At 54.4% G+C, this 22,663-nt stretch overlaps 2 protein-coding genes across 2 annotated transcripts in view; both read left to right on the top strand.

The window, feature by feature from the left end:
- Positions 1-2,640: 2,640 nt before the first annotated feature.
- Reep4 (receptor accessory protein 4) lies at positions 2,641-6,586 on the top strand. The gene is made up of 8 exons (XM_005355587.3): positions 2,641-3,392; positions 4,187-4,259; positions 4,616-4,692; positions 4,782-4,902; positions 5,320-5,433; positions 5,616-5,751; positions 5,878-6,032; positions 6,121-6,586. The coding sequence occupies exons 1-8, from the start codon at positions 3,361-3,363 to the stop codon at positions 6,184-6,186; spliced, it is 774 nt and encodes a 257-aa protein (XP_005355644.1). The 5' UTR covers positions 2,641-3,360; the 3' UTR covers positions 6,187-6,586.
- Positions 6,587-10,165: 3,579 nt separating this feature from the next.
- Positions 10,166-22,663, top strand: part of Hr (HR, lysine demethylase and nuclear receptor corepressor) — a 20,429-nt gene continuing 7,931 nt past the window's right edge. Inside the window, exons 1-9 of the mRNA XM_005355588.3 lie at positions 10,166-10,241; positions 12,394-12,989; positions 14,181-14,830; positions 15,533-16,319; positions 17,530-17,680; positions 17,780-17,967; positions 19,631-19,795; positions 21,220-21,309; positions 21,457-21,572. Coding sequence (XP_005355645.2) covers positions 14,219-14,830; positions 15,533-16,319; positions 17,530-17,680; positions 17,780-17,967; positions 19,631-19,795; positions 21,220-21,309; positions 21,457-21,572 — 2,109 coding nt within the window. The 5' untranslated portion in view covers positions 10,166-10,241; positions 12,394-12,989; positions 14,181-14,218. The remainder of the gene's footprint in view (positions 10,242-12,393; positions 12,990-14,180; positions 14,831-15,532; positions 16,320-17,529; positions 17,681-17,779; positions 17,968-19,630; positions 19,796-21,219; positions 21,310-21,456; positions 21,573-22,663) is intronic.

The raw sequence follows: 22,663 nt of genomic DNA on the forward strand, positions 1-22,663 counted from the left end.
ATCAGGGTTATTCTTCAGGCCCTTGTCCCCTCCCAGAGCCCCTCGTCACTGGCTGCTGCCGAGTCCTAAGAAAATTGGCTGTGCCACACATTTAGCCAGCACTAAATACCACTGGGTAACATTGGGCCATTTACTTCACAGAGAACATTTCTTAAATGTTAAAAAAAAAAAAAAAAGAAGAAGAATCTTTGCAAAGATTAAGACCATGAGTAAAATCAGAAAAGCGTCTTCTTGCAGTAGACAGTTGAGAAAGACCCACAATTGGACAGCATGCAGAGGGTGAGGGGCTCTGGAATAATCAGTCCTAAATAGGATGTCTATGTCACAGCTCTCCCGTCAAGGCTCCGTGATCTCTGCAAAAGCAGGGATAGGAAGGGTGTAATGACCGGAGGTGGTGGATGCCTTCAAAGAAACAGTGTTCTTCAGACACGATGGGGCAGATGCATGTACGAACTCACAGAGACTGTGGCAGCATGCATAAGACCTACACAAGCTCAAGCCAGGCAAAATATCTGCACAGAGAAGGGACTGGGTACCAAGTCCTGCTCCTAGCCAAGATGCTATTGGAAATTGACACCTGCTGGGAGAGGGAAACCCACTTTCTCCAATGGAGTGCGGCTGGGTCAATCAACCACTCCAGGGTAGGGTCTGTGCTCAGGAGCAGTTGGCCAACACAAATCAGATGCCATGGTTGTGTGTGTGTGCGTGTGTGTGTGTGTGTGTGTGTGTGTGTGTGTGTAGATTCTCGTTTTATTGAAAATAGATTGGGGGGGCAGGCGGTGGTGATGCACACCTTTAATTCCAGTATTCAGGAGGCAGAGGCAGGTGGATCTCTGTGACTTTGAGGCTAGTCTGATCTACAGAATGAGTTCCAGGACAGGCAGGGCTGTTGTTACACAGAGAAACCCTGTCGGCGGCGGTGGGGGAGGGGATTTTTTTTTCTAACATAATATATCTCTCTACTTCTCCCAGTCTCTCTTCACCTCCACTCCCATCCAGATCCACTCCCTTTCCATCTCCCATCTGAAAATAAACAGACAATTTTGCTTCAAATTGATAATAAAATATAATGCAATAAGATAAAACAAAACTAAGACACTGGAATTGGACAAAAAAAAAACAACAAAAAACAACAACAAAAAACCAGAAGGGAAACAAGCAAAGAGAGGGCACAAGAAACAGAGCCCCACTGGAGCACACACTCAGGAATTCCACAAAAACACTGCATTGGAAGCCACGATATATATGCAGAGGACCTGGTGCAGATTCATGGTGCATGCAGGCCCTGTGCAAGCTGTGGCCGTCTCTGTGGGTTCATACGAGTATCGGCCGTGTTGATTTAGAGGGCCTTGCTTTTCTTGGTGTCCTCTATTCCCTCGAACTCTTAAACTCTTTCTGCCTCCTCTTCCATGGGGCTCCCTGACCCTAGGGGAGAGATTTGGTGGAGACCTTTCCTTTAGGGCTGAGAGTTCCGAAGTCTCTCATTCTATGCATATGTCTGACTGTGGGTCTCTTAATTTATTCCCATCTGCTGTAGGAGGAAGCTTCTCCCCGAAGTCATGTTTGTATGTGTTTCAGAGAGAGAAAAGGGACAAGAAGCAGAGAGATGGCATCTGGGGTGGGGGGATAGCAAAGAATATGATCAAAAATATATTATATGAAATTCTCAAACAATAAATAAAAAAGCTGGCAGCGGTGGCACATGCCTTTAATCCCAGCATTTGGGAGGCAGAAACAGGTTGATCTCTGTGAGTTCAAGGCCAGCCTGGTCTATAAGAGCTAGTTCCAGGACAGACTCCAAAGCTACAGAGAAACCCTGTCTCAAAACACCAAAAAAAAAAAAATGATCAAAATATATTCTCAAAGAATAAATAAAAACATCTTAAAGCTGGGCGGTGGTGACACAAGCCTTTAATCCCAGCACTTGGGAGGCAGAGATAGGTGGATCTCTGAGTTTGAGGCCAGCCTGGTCTACAGAGTGAGTTCCAGGACAGTCAGAGCTCTTCTGTTACCCAGAGAAAACCTGTCTAGGAAAAAAAAAAACTATCTTGAAAACCAAAATAATAATGACGCTAATGATAAATTATCCAAGTTTCATCAAATGTTATACTTCTCCAGTGTGGCCGACCTCATAAGAAGAATCTTTAATAACCCCATCATTTCACACAGCAATAAATACATGAGCACAAAAGCACTGCACAAAACAGCAAGCGTTGGTTTTGGAATTTTTTTATGATATCTGTATACTTGATTTGGAAACAGGTAGAATTTCAAACCTCTGGTAAAGACCTGGATGAACCCAGATCAGCATCTCAAGACACTGGGGTCAGACTGCCCAGATGTATGGACCTTGGAAAACCGCTTTAGAGAGAAGTGGACCCCTGAAACCCAGTGTTGGAAGGATGACCTCGGACGCACTCTTGACCACTAGGACGGTGGGATCAGCCAAGCCTGCCTCTAACTAGTGCCTGAATCCCCAGCTGGACGCATTCATTTCGTGCTCTATCTCATTTTACAGAGGGAGAAATGCCAAGAAAAGGACACTGGGAGACTCCAATGCAATTACTTTTTTTCCCTTTCATTCTGAACTTTTTTCCTTTTGTTTATCTGCGGCAGTGTCTTGAGATATCTGTAGCCCAGCCTGAACTGGTAATTCTCCTGCCTCAGCCTCAGGGGTTCATGTGTGTGCCACTAGGAGTCCGGGTTGTTTTGTTCCTCTCTGTCTTTCCGTTGTGACTTTCCACCTGCTGACCTTTCAGATCTGGAACACCATTCGACCTGTGGCCCCAGCTCGGAGATGCGCGTGGCGTCGCCGCTTTAAGGGACCGGCCTTTTGTTTCCATGACCTCGCCCCGCCCCTCTGAAGGCTCAGTTGCGCCTGCGCCTCGAGCTTGAGCACTGGGGTTGGGCAGAACCAGGTTCCGTGCAACTTTCAAGTGAGTTACAAACTCCGCCCCGGACACTGGTGCAGGTGGTCCGCCACCCCAGGACCCCGGTGGCCCGGGAGAGCGGAGATCGGGACCTGCCATCCCGACCCGGGACTAGCAGCGGCGCCCTCAACGGGCGAAATCGCGGTTCTCCGCGGCAGGAGTCGTTGGACTGAGCCGCCAGGATTCTGCGGCGCGGGGCGGAGGAACGTGTCCGCCCTCCCAGCTCCCAAGTCGGCTTCCTCTTCAAGGCCCTAAGTCCACTGGTTCCGGGTTCTCCAGACTCCTCGCACTACGGGGTCGGGGTCAGGGCTGATGGTTTCTGCCTACACCGAGGGACAGGTGTACCGCAGCACCACTTGGCTCCTGCCCCCAGTTCCTGAGTGAGCGTCCCTCCGGTTGTCTCTTGGGGGCCATCCCCAAGACTTTCAGGATGGTGTCCTGGATGATCTGTCGCCTGGTGGTGTGAGTATGGCCCCGTGAGACACCCCCCACCCCGATCCCCAGTGTCAGCCTGCCTTTGGGGTGGAAGCTGGGAACGTTTGGTAAAGAAGAGAGTTTTCTGAACTCCGTCAGCCTTTCCCTAACACACGCTTAACGGTCCTCGAGGTCTGAAGTGGGACCTTGGTCACTGAGTGCCTTGTTCCCAACCCTCATCCTTGTACACTGATTGGGACCCTTCTTACACGCACACACACTGCAGGCAGGTGCAGGCAGGGTCAGGCTTTGCCACCCACAACCCCGTGAGACGGCAATAGGCTCGGCAGTGGGCGGAGTACCCAGGTGCCTCCTTCCCCTCTGAGCAGCCACATGACCCACCACCCTCGTTTGGGCCAAGTCTACCCCTCACTTTTGGATATTCCAATACCTGGCCCAGATGTCTCTCTCTCTCTCTCTCTCTCTCTCTCTCTCTCTCTCTCTCTCTCTCTCTCTCTCTCTGCATCCTGGTGGCCCTGAGCCTGATTTGCGTGTGGTGGGAGGGGACAGCCTGGTGCCCTCACCCACCTTGTTGTGTGTTCTCAGGCTATCCTGTACCCATGGACCATCAGTGCAGGCCTGAGCAGGCTTGGGATGTTTGTAAACAGCCGGGTGGGGAGGCAGCCTCCAGGGCACTGACTCAGGCACCTTGGGTTGTGCAAGCCAAGCGGGAAAAACAGGGCAGGCACTGCCACCTCGCACCCAAGTTGGGGGAATCAGCCACCTGGCAGGGAGAGGGTGGGGCATGGTGCCCCTCACACTTCCTATGGCTGCTGTTCCAGGCTCATATTTGGGATGCTGTATCCTGCATATGCTTCCTACAAGGCTGTGAAGAGCAAGAACATTCGAGAATATGTGAGTGCAAAGGGTTGGCGGGAAAGCTTAACTAACGTGGTTATCTTTGAGGAGTGGTCAGGGAGGGGGTGGTCGGACTTGGTGATATGGAAGGCCTGAGCTGGCTTCTCAAACTCCAGGTCGAGGGAGCGTGGAAGGAGGGCCAGCCATTAGCAGGCCTATGGAGGATCTTGTGGGTGAAGCATGCTGGGGTGCGCACTGAGAAAGGCGGTTTCTCAGGGGCTCCCTCTGAGCAGACGTGGGGAAATGCAGCAATGCAGTGGGACTGGCTCTCAGGAATCTCTGGGTTGGGCAGCCGGGGGCGGGTGTTGGCACCTCAGGCTCCCAAGCTGAGCTCTGTGCACTCTGACCCACAGGTCCGGTGGATGATGTACTGGATCGTCTTTGCAATCTTCATGGCAGCAGAGACCTTCACGGACGTCTTCATTTCCTGGTCTGGCACCAGGATTGGCAGGCCATGGGTTAGGAAGGCCTACCCACCACCTGGCACCTGGCTCACACACACCTCTCCCCTTCCCACAGGTTCCCTTTTTACTATGAGATCAAGATGGCCTTTGTGCTGTGGCTGCTCTCGCCTTACACCAAGGGGGCCAGCCTGCTTTACCGAAAGTTTGTTCACCCGTCCCTATCCCGCCATGAGAAGGTACCCCAGGGGGAGTAGAGGAAGAACACAGAAGGTTGTGTCCGGGAGAGGGTGTGTCAGAGAGAGCCCTGGATCTCAGGTTCAGGGAGGTGGAGATGTCTGGGTCTAATGTCCTGCCCACTTCAGATTTGCTGTGGGACTGTGAAAGGGGTTGGCTCTCCTCCTCTACCTGGGTGATACACATGAACGGACTTTAGGGGTGTGACATGCCAGCAGGAAGTTGATGTGGGCATGGAAAAATGGAAGGGACGCTCATTGAGGTGTGCAGTGGGTGTGTGAATGGGGAACCCCGCTCTTAGTTTTTGTTCTGAGCCTCTGTCTGACTCCTGGGTCCTAGGTAGGGGTGGGCTAGGGACGATGACAACCGCAGAGAAATGGCTCCTTTGTTGACCTGAGCTCTCCACTCTGGGTCTGCAGGAGATTGATGCGTGCATTGTGCAGGCAAGGGAACGCAGCTACGAGACCATGCTGAGTTTCGGGAAGCGGGGCCTCAACATCGCTGCCTCGGCCGCTGTGCAGGCTGCTACCAAGGTGCTCTGGGCCCCAGTGCTCGCAGTCTCAGCCCCACTCCTCCCCACCCCCCATAGCTCTGAGCCAGTTCAGTCGTGAATCTGGTGCCCCAGTGATGAGCTGAAGGCCAGCTTCCCCGCTAAAGCCTTTCCCAGTAGTTTTCTTCTGCCATTAATACAGTGCCTCCCTCCCTCACCTCCTAGAGTCAGGGCGCTCTAGCTGGAAGGCTGCGGAGCTTCTCCATGCAAGACCTCCGCTCTATCCCTGATACCGCTGCCCCCACCTACCAAGATCCTCTCTACCTGGAAGACCAGGTACCCCGACGCAGACCCCCGATTGGTAAGCGGAAAAGGAACCCAGGGCTGACCTGGGAAGTCTGCCTCTCTGAGGGCTAAAGGGAAGCAGGGAGGGGCTCCAGGCTTGCAGAAATGTTCAGCTTTGCCCTCCTTGGCCTCTTTTCCACAGGGTACCAGGCGGGCGGCCTGCAAGATAGTGACACAGAGGAAGAGTGTTGGTCAGACAACGAGGTAGCCCCCAAGCCACCTGTCCGGCCCCGAGAGAAACCTCTGAGCCGCAGCCAGAGCCTTCGGGTGGTCAGGAGGAAGCCATTGGTGCGAGAGGTCAGTGCATTGGAAGGACAGTGTGACGGATGGCAGTTGAGCTACCATGCCCGTGCCACTCATGGTATGTTGGCTTTCTCTCCCCAAGGGAACCTCGCGCTCCATGAAGGTCAGAACCCGGAAAAAGACGATGCCCTCGGACATGGACAGCTAGATTCTGCAGAGTCCAGCTTACCTCTCCAGCCAGCAGGGGACCTTTTGCTGCTACACCAGCTGCCTGGGCTCCGCCCCTTCTGACTTCTGCAGCTGCCTAAGGGGCACATGGTGTGGTTCCTCAGCATGGGGATGCACCTACAATATACCAAAGCAGGCCAGACCCAGGGGCCTATTTATTGCCTTCCTCAACCTTTTCCCTTTCCAGACATGGGACCAGAGCCCCACTAGTCCCTATAGATGAAATCAAAAGTCCAACCAGTTGTGTTCATTCCTTCTTGTCCTTCAAAGTACTTGACAGCCTTTCCCAAGGCCTGGTGTGCGTGTGTCCTACCTGTGCGTCTCATGTTGGTGAGTGAGGTCAGGCTTGTGAATGTTTTTATAAATAAACACCTACGGTGTCTGCCTTCCCTGGTTGTCTCTTGGCTCCTCACATTTCCTACTGTAACTAGCAGCCCTCTGTAGGCTCCTGCAAAAGGGTGGGAAGACTGCCAGAAGATCTCTGTGCCTAAAAGGGGAGGCCACCGACAGTCACAACAGCAAGTGTCCTGGTTGAGCTCCTCGGGACCCCCATGGAGTCAGGCTGGAGCCAGGAGTGATGGCACAAGCTTTTGATCCCAACATTGTTCTCAGGAAGGCAGGAAAATTTCTGTGAGTTCAAGTTCAGAATGGTCAACATAACAAGTTCCAGGACTAGGGGGATCATGTCTCAAAAACAAACAAAACAAAACAAAAAAATCCTCAAACCAAAAGTCAGACTCTCACAGGGTGGTAGTGGCACATGCTTTTAATCCCAGCACTTGGGAGGCAGAGTCAGGATCTCTGTAAGTTCGAGGCCAGCCTGGTGTACAGAGCGAGTTCCAGGATAGGCTTCAAAGCAACACAAAGAACCCCTGTCTCAAAAAAACAGAAAAAGAATCAGACTGTTGAAGAGGACTCGGAGTAAGGAGTCAGTACTGGCTCTCACGGGAAAGGCAAAGGGATGGAGAGGGTGTGAAAACCGCACAGAGCAAACCTGGGTAGGCAGGCTAGGGTCTCAGTTCTGTAAACCTTCCTATGAACATTCAGGTATAATCAGGGTGAATTTGCACACGAAGCCACGAGAGGGCAGCAGCTGCCTGGGGCCAAGCTGCCCCCACCTTCCAGGTCAAGGTGGGTGGAGCTCGGAGACTAGCCAAAGCCTCGCCCCGCTGGGGCCTGGCTGAAGATGGGGCAGGCCAAAGGAATGATGCCGAGCTCAACAGGGCCAATGATAGCCCTTCTCTGCTGCTAGTTGCTGCTCTGTGGCCTGCTCCATGCACAGAGACCCAGGCTTTTGCCCTGGACTGACTCTAATCCGTTTCCTCTGATGCCTGGGTCATCTGTCCCTGATGTTGGAGCGACATAGTGCCCTGGGGTGCTCCCTCCCTACACCCCATCTGCCCTTTGTTCCCTCTTCAGGCTAAAGAGGTGACTGAGAGTGCTGGACGGAGGGCAGACATGAGCTGCTAAATTGGAGTTGCCTGTGAGGATTAACTCTTGGTGTGGGGATTATCTGGGTTTTATTGGAGGGAAGGCACCTAATCTGTGTGGCTGATTTAGCCTCTCTGGGATTGGGATTCAGTGGCTTCCTCTATGGCATTCCCACTCATTGTGATGCTGATTTACCACCTTATTTATTCACTCAAAAGATGTATCGCTAGATACTAGAGGGGTGAGAAGACAAGGAAGCAGGCACTATTATTATAATCCCCATTTCCTAAAGAGGCACGTAAAGGGCAAGTGATTTGCCCAAGGTGGCCTAGCTAGTAAGTGGCAGGATTGGGCTTTGGACCAGGCAGTCTGGCTCCAGAGTTGATGTACTTAATCACCGTTCAGTCAATGAGCTGCTCCTTGCCTGGGGGGCAAGGAGAAGGAGCCTGGCATGTATGGGATATTTGTTACATGCCTGACCTTGTGCTGGGCATTTCACAGAGATGGTTTCCTTGGATTCTCTCAAACGGGCCCATGCCTATTTTACAGGAGAAAGAGCTTTCTCCTCTCCAATGGTACTGCCTGGGAGGTGGGCAAAAGCGGTTGGTCCCCCTTGGCAGAACTGAAGCCAGTGTCTGCAGGCTCTGCAAAGTCCATGCCAGCATGCCATTGTTTCTGCCCTTTCTTCCCCACCCTGCCTTGTCCTGCTCAGCTTTATACTCCTACCCCAACTCAGATACCTGAATCCTCTGCCGGCGTGCCTCTGCCTTGCCTTCTCATCTGCTGTTCCTCCGATCGGACCGGATCGTTGTTCGTGAAGGGGTTCTGTCTTCATCTTGGGTACTTCACATGTTTTTGTCCCTCCTCAGTCGTGACTTCAGAACCAGCCTTATTTTACTGTTGTATCTCAGCCCAGAACAAGCGGCTGAGGTATTTTTATAACTGTGGGATCTGGTAGTAGTTGTCTGACTTCTGAGCTCAAGCGTCACCCCTTCCTCTGGGAAGCCTCTCGAACTTCCCAACACAGAATTAGTTGTTTGTCATCGTGTTCATATCTCCAAGGCCTGACACCTCAGAGGCCTGAAGGAAGGTTGCTTCTAAAGCAACACATACATCAATGTCTTAACCCTCTCCAGGGTGGGAGGGAACTTGTGCTTTGGTGTCTCTGCCCTGTGTCACCTCAGTTCCACCACACGGCTCTCAAACCACCAGCGTCTCTGGTGATGAATGGCTGGCATCCTGAGACCACACAGGAAGAGATGAGTAGATGTCTAAGTGTAGGCATTTCTGGGCAAACATAAATGTGAGCCCACGACTCGGGGCACTGGGTATCACCTGGACATCCCTCAGAGCAGCTCTGCCTCTCTGAGAACCACCCAGGCACACCCCCACCCAGTACTATCCACCTCAACAGAGTCCCTGGCCCACCACTGATCCTCTGGCCGGCCTCTTAAGAGGGGTGGGGGTTAAGCCATGTTCTTGCCTTCCAAGGGCCACCAACTTGATATCAGGGTACCTGGTCTCAGGTAGGGTCAAGGCTGGAAAGGACCTGACCCTATGAAGGCCAGTCCTTAGAGTATACTTTCTGTGGTCCCTCATCCCCTTCCTGTTCTCAGCCTCACACCCACCCCCTCCACCCATCCTGGCCTGTTACCTGCTTCTCTCTCATCTTCCTTTCTCCCTCTGCCTCACCCCCTACCATCCTTTTAGACCTCTGCCTCTGGCTCCATCACTGTCCCTCTGACCTGTGACCTTTCATTGTCCTAGTCACTTTCCCCTTCTCTGGCTTCTAGGTCACAACACGCAGGAAGCCACAGCTGTATTTTTAGCCGCCACTCTCAGTCCACTAAGCCTCTAGATCCCACATAACCCCTCGCCCAGGCTGAGTTAGGGGTCCTGGCAGACCCAGTCCTCCACTAGAGGGGATTCAGAGGGTAACTGCTTAGGTCCTCGCCCCCATTTTTCACCCAGCATCTGGGATTGGGCTGCACTGACAGGTGATCTTCATCGCAGAAGGCTAGTGCCTAGGGCTGGGTGATCCTGGGGGCAGAGCTGACATTGCTGGGCACACAAGTCCCGAGCTCAGCCTGGAACACAATGGAAGCTAGATGGCAGTGGGGGAGGGCTAGAGAGGAGGGCTCCAGAAGAGGAATTAGGTCAATGATGTGGGTGGGTGGGCCAGAGGAGAGGATAGCAACTACCACGGAGCTTCCTCCTGGCTCCAGCAGCATCTCCACACTTCCCTTCCCTGTCCCCTCCCTCTGGTCCTGGGAGATTTCGCCCGGTATCACCCCCCCCCCGTGTTCCCCACCTCAGGCATGGCCACAGGGGTGGGGGTGGGATGGGGGAGGCCAGCCTCAGCTGTCTGAAGGATGGAGGGGCTGGGGAAGTAGGGCTAGGTGCCCAGACGGCCGCGTGTGTGGGAGGGGATGTCCTCAGATGCCCTCCACCCGGCAGTCCCCGCTCTGACGTGTGTGCCCCCCCTCTCCCCGCCCGGATTAGTGGCAGCTTGGCCTGACTCTCCGGGGCTCCTTCCCCCGCCCTGCCTGCTGCCCACCCCTGGGCAGGGGGCTACTCTGCCTGAGGGGCACTGTGCTTGCCCAGGTAAGGGGCTCTGGGGTGGAGAAAGGGCAAGCTGGCTGTGAGAGAGGCTATGCCTGTCAGCACGAGTGTGTGTGTCAGCATGTGTCTCAGTGCGTGAGGGGTCGTGGCGGGCTAGGGCTGGACCCACGTGAGTCTGGGGGTGCTGGTCAGCTTGCTAGGTCCATGGTCTGGTTTTGTGACCACGGAGTGGGTGGCTTCCCCCCCCCCTCTGTGTTTGTGTCTTTTATGTGTGTCCTCAGCTCTGCTCCATCCTCAGGCACAGCACAGTCAGCTACAAGGACTCTGGCCTGTGGCATAGGCTCTAATGCAAAGACGGGGAATGTGGTGGGGTACGGGTAATACTTCTCCCCACCTCTATCTCCAGTTACCCCTAAACATTCCAAAAGACAGCCCTGAGAGCTCTGGTCTAGTCCAGGCAATATAATCTGACAGGCAGATATGGCAGCTGGAGGTGTAGGGGTGGGCACCTATTCAGTTGCCCTGAGACTGTCCCGATTACCTTAGGGGAAGACAGCTACAGGCCCTTGGGACTCTGGACAACCCAAGCTTCTGCTCTGGCCTCTTCCAGGCCTCAAGCCACAGGACTTTCCCCAAAACAACGACTCTCCCACAGGCCTCTGTTAAGGTAGGCCAGAGGGCTTAGACTGGGACCACAGGCATGTCCCAGCCCACCACCTTGCACAGGAGCCCGGCTGGGAGCTAGAGGCCAGGCTGGAGCCTTGGGCTCCAGTCCCTTTTAGACCCTCCTCATTCATCTTCCATAGCACACTAGGGTCAGGTCACCCCCAAGATAGTGAATAAGAAAAGGGGTATGAAAAACTCAGTCAAGTAAACAATCCCTGCCAGCCTGCCTGACCAGACTTGGCCTCTGAAGGTGAGGAGTTAGAAAGACCTATGTCAACAAGAACCAAGTCTGTTCAGTTTCGGCTGTTCTGACCTCCTCTCCCAAGTACCCATCCTGTCCTCAACAGTTGATGAAAAGCTCCTTGCCTTCACTCTTGTCCATTGAGAGAAAGACCTTGGGCTCTTCATGGTACACCCCCCCCCTTTCAGAGATGGTGGTGTAACTTGGGGCCTGGTTGTGGCCACCAAAATCTATCCCTTCTGCAAAGATGGGGAAGTAGGCGGTATTGCTTGTTTCAGACTGGGACTGGCTGGAGAGGCAGGGGAGTAGAGGGGCAGGAGGTGGGCGCCTTTAGGGAAGGGAAGCACCCGTTGGGCGTGTGGGTTTCTGTGTGTGTCTGTCTGAATCTGTCTGTTTGTGTGTGTGCTCTGGAACCACCCCCGCAGAAGAGCAGGGATGCTTCCTCGGGTGGAGGGTGCCCTGTTTGCCCATTTCCTCTCCTACTCGCTGTTCCCTCCCAGGAGCCACTCCCATGGGCTCCTCTCCAGGCTGGGCCTGGGAGCACCAGGAACATTGAGGATGGGGCAGCCCAGCAGGCCACCCCGACTGGAGCTTCAGATGGTTGTGCGCTTCTGGCCCCATCATCTCTCTAGACACTTGGTAGAAATCAAGGCCCTTAGACCAGGGAACAGACCAGACAGATGGCAGGCCCTCCCAGATTCCAAAGCTTGGTGTAACCTTGTGCCCCTGAGAGAGATGCTAGGAAGAGGGGCTTAGGGAGGTGAAGATGAAGAATGAGGTAGGGAAGACACCAACCACTGGGGTGTGCCCAGAGCTGAAAAGGACAAGGAGAGAGTGGTCCAGCAGGCACGGGCCTGCTGGCGTGGGTCTCAGCACCCATCACTGACCCGTGAGAACCCGACTGCCCCTGCCAGCTCTGGCACTGACCCCTCCCTGCCGCCCCGCCCTAGCACCCCGGGGGGCACCCCGCCTCACAGTGGCCTGGTCCAGCCCCTCCCGCCCTTTGCTCCAGTTCCCGGGCTTGGCACCTATAGTGGGGGTGCTGCCCGCCTGCCAGGCTCCGGGCCGGGCCCACGGGAGGGTGGGGCGGCTGGGAAGCTGGCACACTGCCCCAGGGGAGCCTCTCTCGGCAGGCGCCCGGGTGCCGCGGGGGGGGAGGGGGAACAAAGGGCTCATTCTCCCCGTGCGCAGCCGGTGGCATCGCCGGGGCGTTGGCGGAAGCCCCCGGGGCTAGAAGGGGGCAGGCCCAGGCGGGGCCGCCGAATCACGGGCTCCTGTTTCCCGCAGGGTGCTGGAGGAGGAAACCGGCGGAGCAGCTTCCCCACTCTCAGTTGCGCGTCTGGCGATGGCGATCAGAGGTCCTGCTGCGCTCTCCGCTGCGCTCTCCCTCCATTAGCCGCTCTGCGCGGTGCTGCGCCCTCACTGGTGCCTCGCTCCTGGCTCACGGGATCGGCCCCCCACTTCCAGGCACGACCCCCTTCCCCGGCCCCTCGGCCTTTCCCCCCACTCAGCCATCTCCGACCCGGGGCGCGCGTTCCCCCCGGCCCGGTTCCTTCTCTCCCTCCGGGGACACCCGCTCCCTAGCCCCGGTTCGACCCTCCCCAAAGCGCAGCACGGAGTCTCGGCGTCCCATGGCGCAACCCACAGCCTTGGCCCAGAAGCTGGTGCGGCCCATCCGTGCCGTGTGCCGCATCCTGCAAATCCCGGAGTCCGACCCTTCCAACCTGCGGCCCTAGAGCGCCCCCGACGCCCGGGGGAAAAGAGAGCGCGAGCGCGCTGAGCAGAAAGAGGGAGAAAGCCCCGAAGCCGGCCCATGGGGAGCGAGTGCCCAGCGCCGGCCAGCACGACCGCCGCCCACACCGCGCCCGGCCTGTGAAGCCCAGGTAAGCGCCGAGAGAGGGCGCCTTCTGGGGTACTTGTATGGGGGATTTATGAGCTCATCCCAAGGTGCCGGCGAGGGTGAAGTGCCGGTGCCACTCTAGGCTGGACCTCACTTCTTAACATCAAAAAGTTAGGATGCCCAACTAAGGGGGCTGGACCGCGCACGGGCTACATCTTCAAAATTTTCTGGAGCCTCCGCCGCGGCATCCTTCTTGGCGCTTTCTCGGGCCGGCCAAGGGGACTGCTCCTGGAGAGTGCAGCCGATCTGGTGCCACCTGTCATCCTGGTCCCTCGCATTCAATTTTCCCTCGCTTGCGTATCTCTGGGGCCCAGCCTGCTTTCCCCGCCTCCTTCCCTCCCCCCTCCGGGCTGCAGTTAGCAGCGGTGCCCTGCACTATCGTTCGGTTTGGGCAGCTCGACCCACCCTAGTCTGAAACCTCACATGCTAGTTTATTCCTCCTCTTGGAAGCCGAAATCCTAGCCCCCAGCAGTTGTCCTGGTCCTCTGTTGGATATGCCAAGAAACTAGAGCCCACGAAGGGGCAGAGTCAGGCAGCCCAGGTGTAGGGAGAAACACCAGCCAATAGCCCTGGCTAGCTGCCCTGCCCAGTGACTCCAGCCTGCCAGGCCTGAACATCCTTGTCTCGCAAGTCTGGTGGAGCTGGAGATGGGGGTGGGAAAGCAGCACCCCCAAAACCACAGACTGAAGTTTAGAAAGAGTCTTCTGTGCTCCGAGTCCCACTTTTACGCACGGGTACACTGAAGCCCAGAGGAGAAAATGATCCGCTGAACGTCCACATAGCAGGTGACGCAGGTTCAGAGCCAGGATTCAGCCTCACTGGCCTCCGCTTGAGTCCTACTAAGCTAACCTTGCAGTCATACTTCCTGTCCGTTTCCAAGACTTGTAACCAGATTCCTAGCTCCATAAGGTAGAACCTTTCACCCCAGAAGTGACAACCTTCTGTTGAGTTTGTACCTCCAAATTCAGTTAGGGGTCAGAACTTAGGAAAAGGTCTCAATTTCCTGCCATGAGGCAGAATCCTTTGGCCACATGTGGAAGGCTGCATTGTACCCTTCTGTGGCCTGGCACTTGCTTTACTGGTTTGAGCCACTTTGGTATTCCCAGGGTGGTGCCCATGGTAAGGTACGCGGGGCATGTGCCTAAAGAGTTCGTGCTTTGTCCTTGTACTCCAGGATCCCCCCTGGGAAAGCCCCATGAGGGCAGGAGAGTGATGGAGAGTATGCCCAGCTTCCTGAAGGACTCCCCAGCCTGGGAGAAGACAGCCCCTGAGAACGGCATTGTGGGACAGGAGCCCGGTACCCCACCACAGGATGGCTTGCGCCATGGGGCACTGTGTCTAGGAGAACCTGCTCCCTTCTGGAGGGGTGTCCTGAGCACTCCGGACTCCTGGCTCCCTCCTGGCTTCCCCCGAGGCCCCAAGGACACGCTCTCACTGGTGGAGGGCGAGGGTCCTCGGAATGGGGAAAGGAAGGCCAGCTGGCTGGGCAGCAAGGAAGGACTGCTCTGGAAGGAAGCGATGTTGGCCCATCCACTGGCGTTCTGTGGACCAGCGTGCCCACCTCGCTATGGCCCCCTGGTACCTGAGCATAGTGGTGGTCATCCCAAGAGTGACCCCATGGCCTTCCGGCCCTTGCACTGCCCTTTCTTGCTGGAGACCAAGATTCTAGAGCGAGCTCCTTTCTGGGTCCCCACCTGCTTGCCGCCCTACCTAATGTCCAGCCTGCCCCCAGAGCGTCCATATGACTGGTCTTTGGCCTCTCACCCCTGGGTGTACTCTGGAGGTCAGCCGAAAGTGCCCTCTGCCTTCAGCTTTGGCAGCAAGGTGAGTGATGGACTGGAATGGGTGCAAGGAGTTCAGTTGTCCCTAGCTGTGAAGACAAACCCAAACACCAGGCAGCTCCAGCTCCTCGGCCCTTCCCTGCCCTGCCCTTGGGCCTCCGTAGCCATTGACTCACCCATAGTTCACCCAGGATCAGGCTGCAGAAACTGCCGATGGAATGTGTGCCCTTATCCTGAGGGCAAAGAGTGGGTGAGATGTGCAGTCCTCGTGGCCTGTTTCTGGGACTCCTTCCTGGGACAGGCTACCCCGCATGCCTAGAATGAGAATTTTCAAGTGTTTGGAGGTCAAAGATGGGCATCATAGTGCATGCCTATGAGGCAGAAAGATTGTGAGTTCCAGGCTAGTCTGGACTACAGAGAAAGATCCTGTCTCCAAAACCAGAACAAGCAAAAGCCCATGAGGATCAAAGCAGAATTCTCTAGTAGATCCTGATGTCCTTTTACCATGCCAAGCATTTACCCTTCAGCCTCTGGATACTAGAGGAATCTAAGAAAGCTTGGGGGAAGATCAAGGAGGATCCCAAGGTAGTAGGGGAGCACCTGGGGAGGTGCCACTTCCCCGCCAGTCCGTAAGTCCTCCATTAACTCCCCATAGCTGTAGTTTCGGCTGCTGTCAGTCTTGCTTGCCCTATTCAATGCTGAGGACCCATGTTAGCATTAACTTAACCCTTTCACCTTTTTTCAGGGCTTTTACAACAAGGATCCGAACATCCTCAGGCCAGCAAAGGAGCCCTTGGCAGCCTCAGAGCCTGGGTTGTTGGGCTTGGCCTCTGGTGGGCATCTCCAGCGAGCCTGTGAGGCAGAAGGTCCCTCGCTTCACCAGAGGGATGGGGAGACAGGCACTGGCAGGCAGCAGAACCTTTGCCCACTTTTCTTGGGGTACCCAGATAGTGTTCCTCGAACCCCCTGGCCCTCCTGTCCCCCAGGCCTAGTTCACACTCTCGGCAACATTTGGTCTGGTCCAGGGAGCAATAGCCTTGGGTATCAGCTGGAACCACCAGTCACACCAAGATGCCCATCTCCTGGAGCTCCCACTCCCCTGGGGGACTGTTGCTCATCCCACCTTCCTGCCCGAGAAGGGGAGCTTGGCCCTTGTAGGAAATGCCAGGATAGCCCAGAGGGAGGTACCAGTGGGCCAGGTGAATCTAGTGAAGAAAGGAACAAGGCTGACTCCAGGGCCTGTCCCCCAAGCCATCACACCAAGCTAAAAAAGACCTGGCTCACACGCCACTCAGAACAGTTTGAGTGCCCAGGTGGCTGTCCGGGAAAGGAAGAGAGTCCAGCTACTAGGATCCGGGCACTCAAGAGGGCAGGCAGTCCAGAAGTTCAGGGAGCAGCAAGGGGCCCAGCTCCCAAACGCCCATCCCACCCTTTCCCAGGCACTGGGAGGCAGGGGGTCAGGGCTTGGCAGGAGGTACCAGACACATCCTCAGGAAGCAAGGCGGAGGCAGAGCAACCAGAGGAGCAGAGAGGTAAGAGGGTGACCGGCTGCAGGGGTCCTGCTGAAGAAGGGGCAACAGGGCTGGGCCTTTGCAAGGGACTGGAGTCCATAAGTCTTTGTGATGGGTCATACTAAGATGGCAGGGTACCTTCTTGAGCCTCTTAGTTCTTAGTATTGCCGCCACCACAGCTATCTAGCCGGTGGTTTCCATCCCTGCCTCTTGGTGAGTTGTTGTTGGCAATTCAATGGCATGGTATGGAGCAAGGGTTCCAAAAACAGGATCTGCTTCCTGATATGCTGGTCAGTAGCTGTGACCTGAAGAAAGTTACTTTGCATGAAAGCCTTAGTTCCCTCATCCACCTTATCAAGTCTACAGAAAGGATTAAATGGCTCATCAGGACACTGAAGATCTCGTGGCATCTTGTAAACAACACCTCATCAATGCTGTGGTTATTCGTACCACAAATGCTAGTTTGGGCATTACCTCTCCTGAAGGACCACTGTCAGCCTCTCTTGCCCAGCTGCTCTTGGAGACTCAGTTTGGACTTTCCAGCATGACAACCTTCTGGGTGCATCATGGACTCCTGCTGCGCTGTGCCCTTCACAGAGGGTTCTAGCAATCCTTGAGCCAGATTGGTTTCTGCAGGCTCACCTCATTCTCGGCCTCCTGGACTGCTGGACCCAGAGAATTGTCTCTGTGGCCTGACCCCAAGGCCCCTGCACCTGGTGTGGGTCTGTCTGCACCCTTGCAGGCTTCAGTCTGGGCTGGGATGTTGTTGGTCCCTCTGCCGTCTTGGGTTACAGCACCTGTGTTCTGTGTTGAAACTCTGGCCTTCTCATTTTCCGGTGCCCTCCATCTGCCCATCCGTCTGCATTGGAATCATCTTCTCAGGGTGTCTCATGGCCACTGAGCCTTTAGGCAAACTATCCAGAGTCTATACTGTCTGGATTCTGGACGTGTACCAGGACTATGCTCAGGCTGCCCAGAGCTTTGAGTTGAACATGCCCAGCAACCTCTCAGCCTCCATTCTTGTCAGGGCTATCTCCAGCTACTGTTCAGCCCTGTGTGTATGAAACTTACACCTGCCTGGTTCTCTTTTGGATTCTGAATTAGTCCTCACAAATCTGGGGAGCAGGGGCTGAACTGGCTGCATGTGGGCAGAGTGGGTGCTAATTCAGGGCTTTGGCTAACACAAGCCTCAGGAACCAGACTCCCTAAAGCAGCTGTATTGTCCCCTCAGGACCCCAAAATGGCAGGGTTAGCCTCCAGGAATCCAGGCTTCGGGATACATCTTGCCAGGCTCACTTAGCGGGTATCACTCAGTGCCGAAGCTGTGGCCAGGCAACTGGAGAGGCAGGAGTTCTAACCAGCCACTCCCAGAAATCACAGAGGTGAGTGTTGCTCCTGTCTGTCACATCCAGCGACAACCCCCCCCTCACTCTCCCACATGGGCTCCCCCCTCAAGCCCTTTTCCCTCATCTCCTCTCCAGGCTGCCTCTGGAAGAGAAGCAGTTGGAGGAGGAAGGCTCCTCTGCCAGCTCCGAGGATGGAGGAGGGTCAGACCCAGAAGCTCCCCTCAACAAGGGCCTGGCCAAGCATCTGCTGAGTGGTTTGGGTGACCGACTCTGTCGCCTGCTGAGGAGGGAGCGGGAGGCCCTTGCCTGGGCACAGCGTGAAGGTGAGCTGACCTCCCTTGTGGGCCTGCTCCTGCATGTCCCTCCCAAGCCATGTTTACCAGAGCTTCGGGGTTCCCAGGCCTACTCAGGAGAGCTCCGTTCTTCTTTATCCTTATTCCTAACTTGGACTCTTAGTCAACTCTGAGGTTTCTGGGCCTGGGTGGGGAGCCTCCTGAGAAGTCTGGAAACTTGGTTCTCAAACTTCTCTGAGAACAATGGGCTTGTAGGGAAACAGCCAGTACAAGCGTCTCAAGAGCCTGGAAGGGGATGGCGCTCCAGAGAGGTGAAGGGCAGGGAAAGCCTCCAGAGGGATAAGGCTCATGGGCCTAGAGAGCTGATGGGATTCAGGCTGAGGGTAGAGACTCAGCATTCGGCTGGGTCCTCAGATCCAGGGCACCCGTCTGTAGCTCTTTCTAGCAATAGTATGATCTTTGTAAACCACAGCCCTGGACCCACAAGTTACTCCTTGCTTGGAGGTCTCCAGTGTCCCCGTCTTACTCCAGAGAGGGCAGCCCCTAGTTTGTTCAGTCATAGGCCAGCTCTTCTAGGATCCTGCCACTCCCAACCTGGATTCCTGGCATACATGCCACCCGTCCTTCCCTTCCCGGATCACCAAGCTTGTCTGTCCCCTGGGGCCTTGGCACTAGCTGTTCCCTCAATCTGGAATGCCCTGATCATCCCTTGCAACCTGGTGGATAAGGACTTACTCACCCTTTGGGGCCACTTGTGAAGTTCCCCTGCCACGTCACCCCCATCTTTCCATGGTCTTTCCAGCCAGGAGCCCTGTAGTCATCCGTGCCTGTGGGTTGTCTCCCTGAGTGGGACGTGAACTCTGGGAGGGCAAGACCTGTTCCTGAGAAACTCTGACCTATTCCTGAGAAAGTTTTCCTGGGCCCACTTGGGATGCCTTAAATGTGTGCTCTCTGGGGCCTTTTCCACCTACCAAGTCTGAACCTTGGCTCTTAAAAAAAAAAAAAAATCTATTCCTTTAGGTAAGGGTAGGCATGGCTTCTCAAGGTTTCTTCTTTTAATCCACTAAGTCCCCTAGAGGAAAGACCACCCGAGTAGCTGCTATGCCTTTCCATTTCTGATAGCAGTGGGGCTGTGGGGGTGGGGGTGGGGTGGGGTGGGGAAGGTGGATGGAAAAATGCGCTGGAAGTGGTGTGGATTAGTAATACAGGCACACTGGGGGAAATCCCTGGGGCAAGACTGGAGGTGGGGCTGGCCACGACTGTCCTGGGAGTTTGCTGGAGAGGATGGCTATTGCCAGACAAGTGTGTTGAGAAAAGTATAAGGAATGGCCACAGACCCAGCTCCCTTCTTCTAGTGGCTCCGGTAGGAATTGCTCGGTGCCTCTCCTGTGTTACTTCCTGTATTCCAGGGCCACAGCTCAACCTTCCTAATGCTGAGACCCTGTGATGCAGTTCTTCACGATGTGGAGACCCCTAGCCATACACTTATTTTGGTTGCTACATCATAACTTTGCTACTGTTATGAATCGTAATGTAAATATCTGATATGCACATGGTCTCAAGGGACCCCCGTGAAAGGGTCATTTGACCCCCAGAGGGGTGACAGACATACAGGTTGACACACACTGCTGTATGTGGTCGTCGCAAGAGGACAGTGTACTTGAGCCCTCTGACCCTGTTCTGTGGTCAACAGGCCAGGGGCCAGCCATGACAGAGGACAGCCCGGGCATTCCGCACTGCTGCAGCCGTTGCAACCACGGGCTCTTCAACACCCACTGGAGATGTCCCCGCTGCAGCCACCGGCTGTGTGTAGCCTGTGGTCGCATAGCCGGAGCTGGGAAAACCAAGGAGAAAGCAGGTGAGGAAAAGCAGGTTGGCTTTTTTAGATTTATTTTATATGTGTGAGTATTTTGTCTGCATGTTTGGGGATGTACCATGTGTGTGTCTGCTGCCTGTTGAGGTCAGAAGGGGGGGGTCAGAGCCCCTGAAACCAGAGTTACAGATAGTTGTGAATTGCCACGTACATGTTAGGAACTGGACCTGGGTCAAATGCTCCTAACCACTGAATGCCCCCCCCCTTTTATATTTTTATTTTTTGAGACAGGATTTCTCTGTGTAACAGCCCTTGCTGTCTTGGAACTTGCTTTGTAGACCAGGCTGGCCTCGAACTCACAGAGATCCACCTGCCTCTGCCTCCCAAGTGCTGGGATTAAAGGCGTACACCACCTCTGCCTGGCTTCCAGCCCCTTTTTTACCCACTCTTTAAAGAAGTCGAGTACCTGGGCACCGAGGGGATGAATTCAGTCAGTTCTGACCAAGCAAACATGAGGACCTAAGTTCAGATCCTGCATTAAGTCTGAGCATGGTGGCCTAGCACTGGAGGATCGGAGGAAGGCAGGTTCCTGGAGCTCATTGGCCAGCCAGCCTGGCGAGATCTGGCCTCAAAGGATGAGGCGGACGCAAACGTGCATGCATGTGTATGCACACGCACACATGCGCGTGCACACAGAGGTCAGGCACCTATTCGATGCGGCTCACTTGGATCAGCCGCCGTGTTAGCACAGTGACATGGGTGTGATTCTCTTCATTTTCCACATAAGAATGACTCAGAGAGGACCAATGACCCATCTGAGGTCCCAGAGCAAGTCAGTGTTATAGCCAGGATTTTAGACTCGGGTCTCTGGTTCAGTTCCAGCCTTTCAGTTTTCACTCCATTGGCTCAATCTGACCACCTCTGGTCTTGGAGTTTCCCAGTGCTCCAGTAGACGTGGCGAAAAGAGTTCTAGAACCAGATACATTCTTATATGATCATCCTGGGATCTTCGATTAAAGATATTTATTTATTTATTTATTGACCTATTTATTTATTTATTTGTGTGTGTGTGTGTGTGTTATGCACATACATATGCATACCCGTGCCACAGTATGTGTGTGACAGTCAGAGGACATCTTTGGGGAATCCGTTCTCTCCTTCCACCATGTGAGTCTTGGGACTCAAACTCAGGTCCTTAGACTTGGCTGCACACACCTCTATCTGCTGAGCCATCTCACAGGCCCCCACCTTAGGATCCTGCAAAGCAGGCCAGCATATGCATTCCAAAACCTCTGCATTCCAAAAGCAAAGAATTCTATGTTGTTCCATATGCCCAAGCTTCCCAGCAAGCACTTGTTTGGCTTGCTGAACTCCTGATTTAAATATCATGTACTTGGCCTTCTTCCTTGACCTTAACCTGTAGTTACCTTGCTTTCTGGACCTGCAGCTCCTCTCTTCCTACCCCACAGGCTCTCGGGAGCAGCACACACAGGAGTGTGCCCAGGAGGCTGGGCATGCTGCCTGTTCCCTGATTCTGACCCAGTTCATCTCCAGCCAGGGTGAGCCATTGTGGAGGGGTGAGGCATGCAGTGGGTGGGTCCTGAGGGAGACAGTCATACTGTCTCCTTGTTCCTGACCCTGGTGACATGGCCTCCTGGTTGGTGAGACCAAGCCGCTCCATCTCTATCCTTCTTCTACACACTTAGCGCTGGCAGAACTGAGCACTGTGATGCACCAAGTCTGGGCCAAGTTTGACATCCGGGGACACTGCTTCTGCCAAGTTGATGCCCGTGTGTGGGCCCCAGGGGATGGGGGTCAGCAGGTAAGAACCAGGGCATGGTCCAAGTGCCATCTGCCAACCCCAGTACTGAGCAGTGTACATGTACATGACTGACCTTGGGGTGGGGGGTTGATCTTCCTCTGTCGGTGGGGATGAAGGAGGACATAGAAGCTGGTGGAATAAGCTATTTCCTACCTTTCGAGGAAGCAGGATCCTGATGTTGACTTTAGCCTGCACCTTTTCCCTCCATCCCCTACCGCAAGTCTTCTCTCCCTGCTTCCTAGAGTCCTGCCTTCTCGGCCAGCCCTTGTTACTTTACCTTACCATCACCACCCTAGACGTGGGTGCTTTCGGGTTCATTGTCAGCTCACCTTCTGAGTAGCCCTGGCACCCCACTCGGGGCAGCCACTTTATGTGCACTGAGAAAAAAAAGTTTTTTGAACTTCGTGATTCTGTGATAAAAGTTATTCACCTGAGAAAGAGTTAATTACGAGCATTTACGCTTTTAACATATTTACTTATTTATTTGTATGAGGGGGGGCACAGTGTATGCCAAGGCGCACACATGGAGGTCAGAGGACAGGTCGTGAGAGCTGGTTCTTTCCTTTCTCCTGTGTGGGTTCTGGTGATTGAACTCAGGCTTGGCAGGTGCCCTGCTGAGCCATCTCGCTGACCCTTTAAGAGTATTTTATGAACTGGGCACGGTTGTGCATGTCTTAGAAGGTAGAAGCAGAAGAAACAGGAGCGTGAGGCTAGCCTAGTTAACACAGGGAGACTGTCTCATAAAAACCAAGAGTTGGATGCAGCCAGGTGCCAGAGGGCTTCCCTGGCATGTTTAAAGCCCTGGATTGCATTCTGAGCATGGGAAAGCAAAAGGTACATTTTATTGTTGTGTAGAGTTTATTTTTTCAAAGGTAAGGTCTTTCATCCCAGGTTAGCTGAGCTTTGCCTTGACCGCCAGAGTACAAAGATTACAGATGTATGCCACTCCATCTGGCTGAGAGGTACATTTTATATGCCAGACACTGCCATGTATCCATGATATAAAAGTCAGAAAATATAAACAAGTATAAGTAAGAAAATAATGCTGACTTCTTCTTCTTTTTTTTTTTTTTTTTTTTTTTGGTTTTTCG

The sequence above is a fragment of the Microtus ochrogaster genome, chromosome 17 (assembly GCF_000317375.1).
Source record: "Microtus ochrogaster isolate Prairie Vole_2 chromosome 17, MicOch1.0, whole genome shotgun sequence".
In the NCBI taxonomy this organism is placed as follows: domain Eukaryota; kingdom Metazoa; phylum Chordata; class Mammalia; order Rodentia; family Cricetidae; genus Microtus; species Microtus ochrogaster.

Coding starts and splice junctions, on each gene's coding strand:
- Reep4 (XM_005355587.3), top strand. CDS start 3,361: ATGGTGTCCTGGATGATCTGTCGCCTGGTGGT. Junction 3,393..4,186: donor ATGATCTGTCGCCTGGTGGT/GTGAGTATGGCC, acceptor CTGCTGTTCCAG/GCTCATATTTGGGATGCTGT. Junction 4,260..4,615: donor GCAAGAACATTCGAGAATAT/GTGAGTGCAAAG, acceptor TCTGACCCACAG/GTCCGGTGGATGATGTACTG.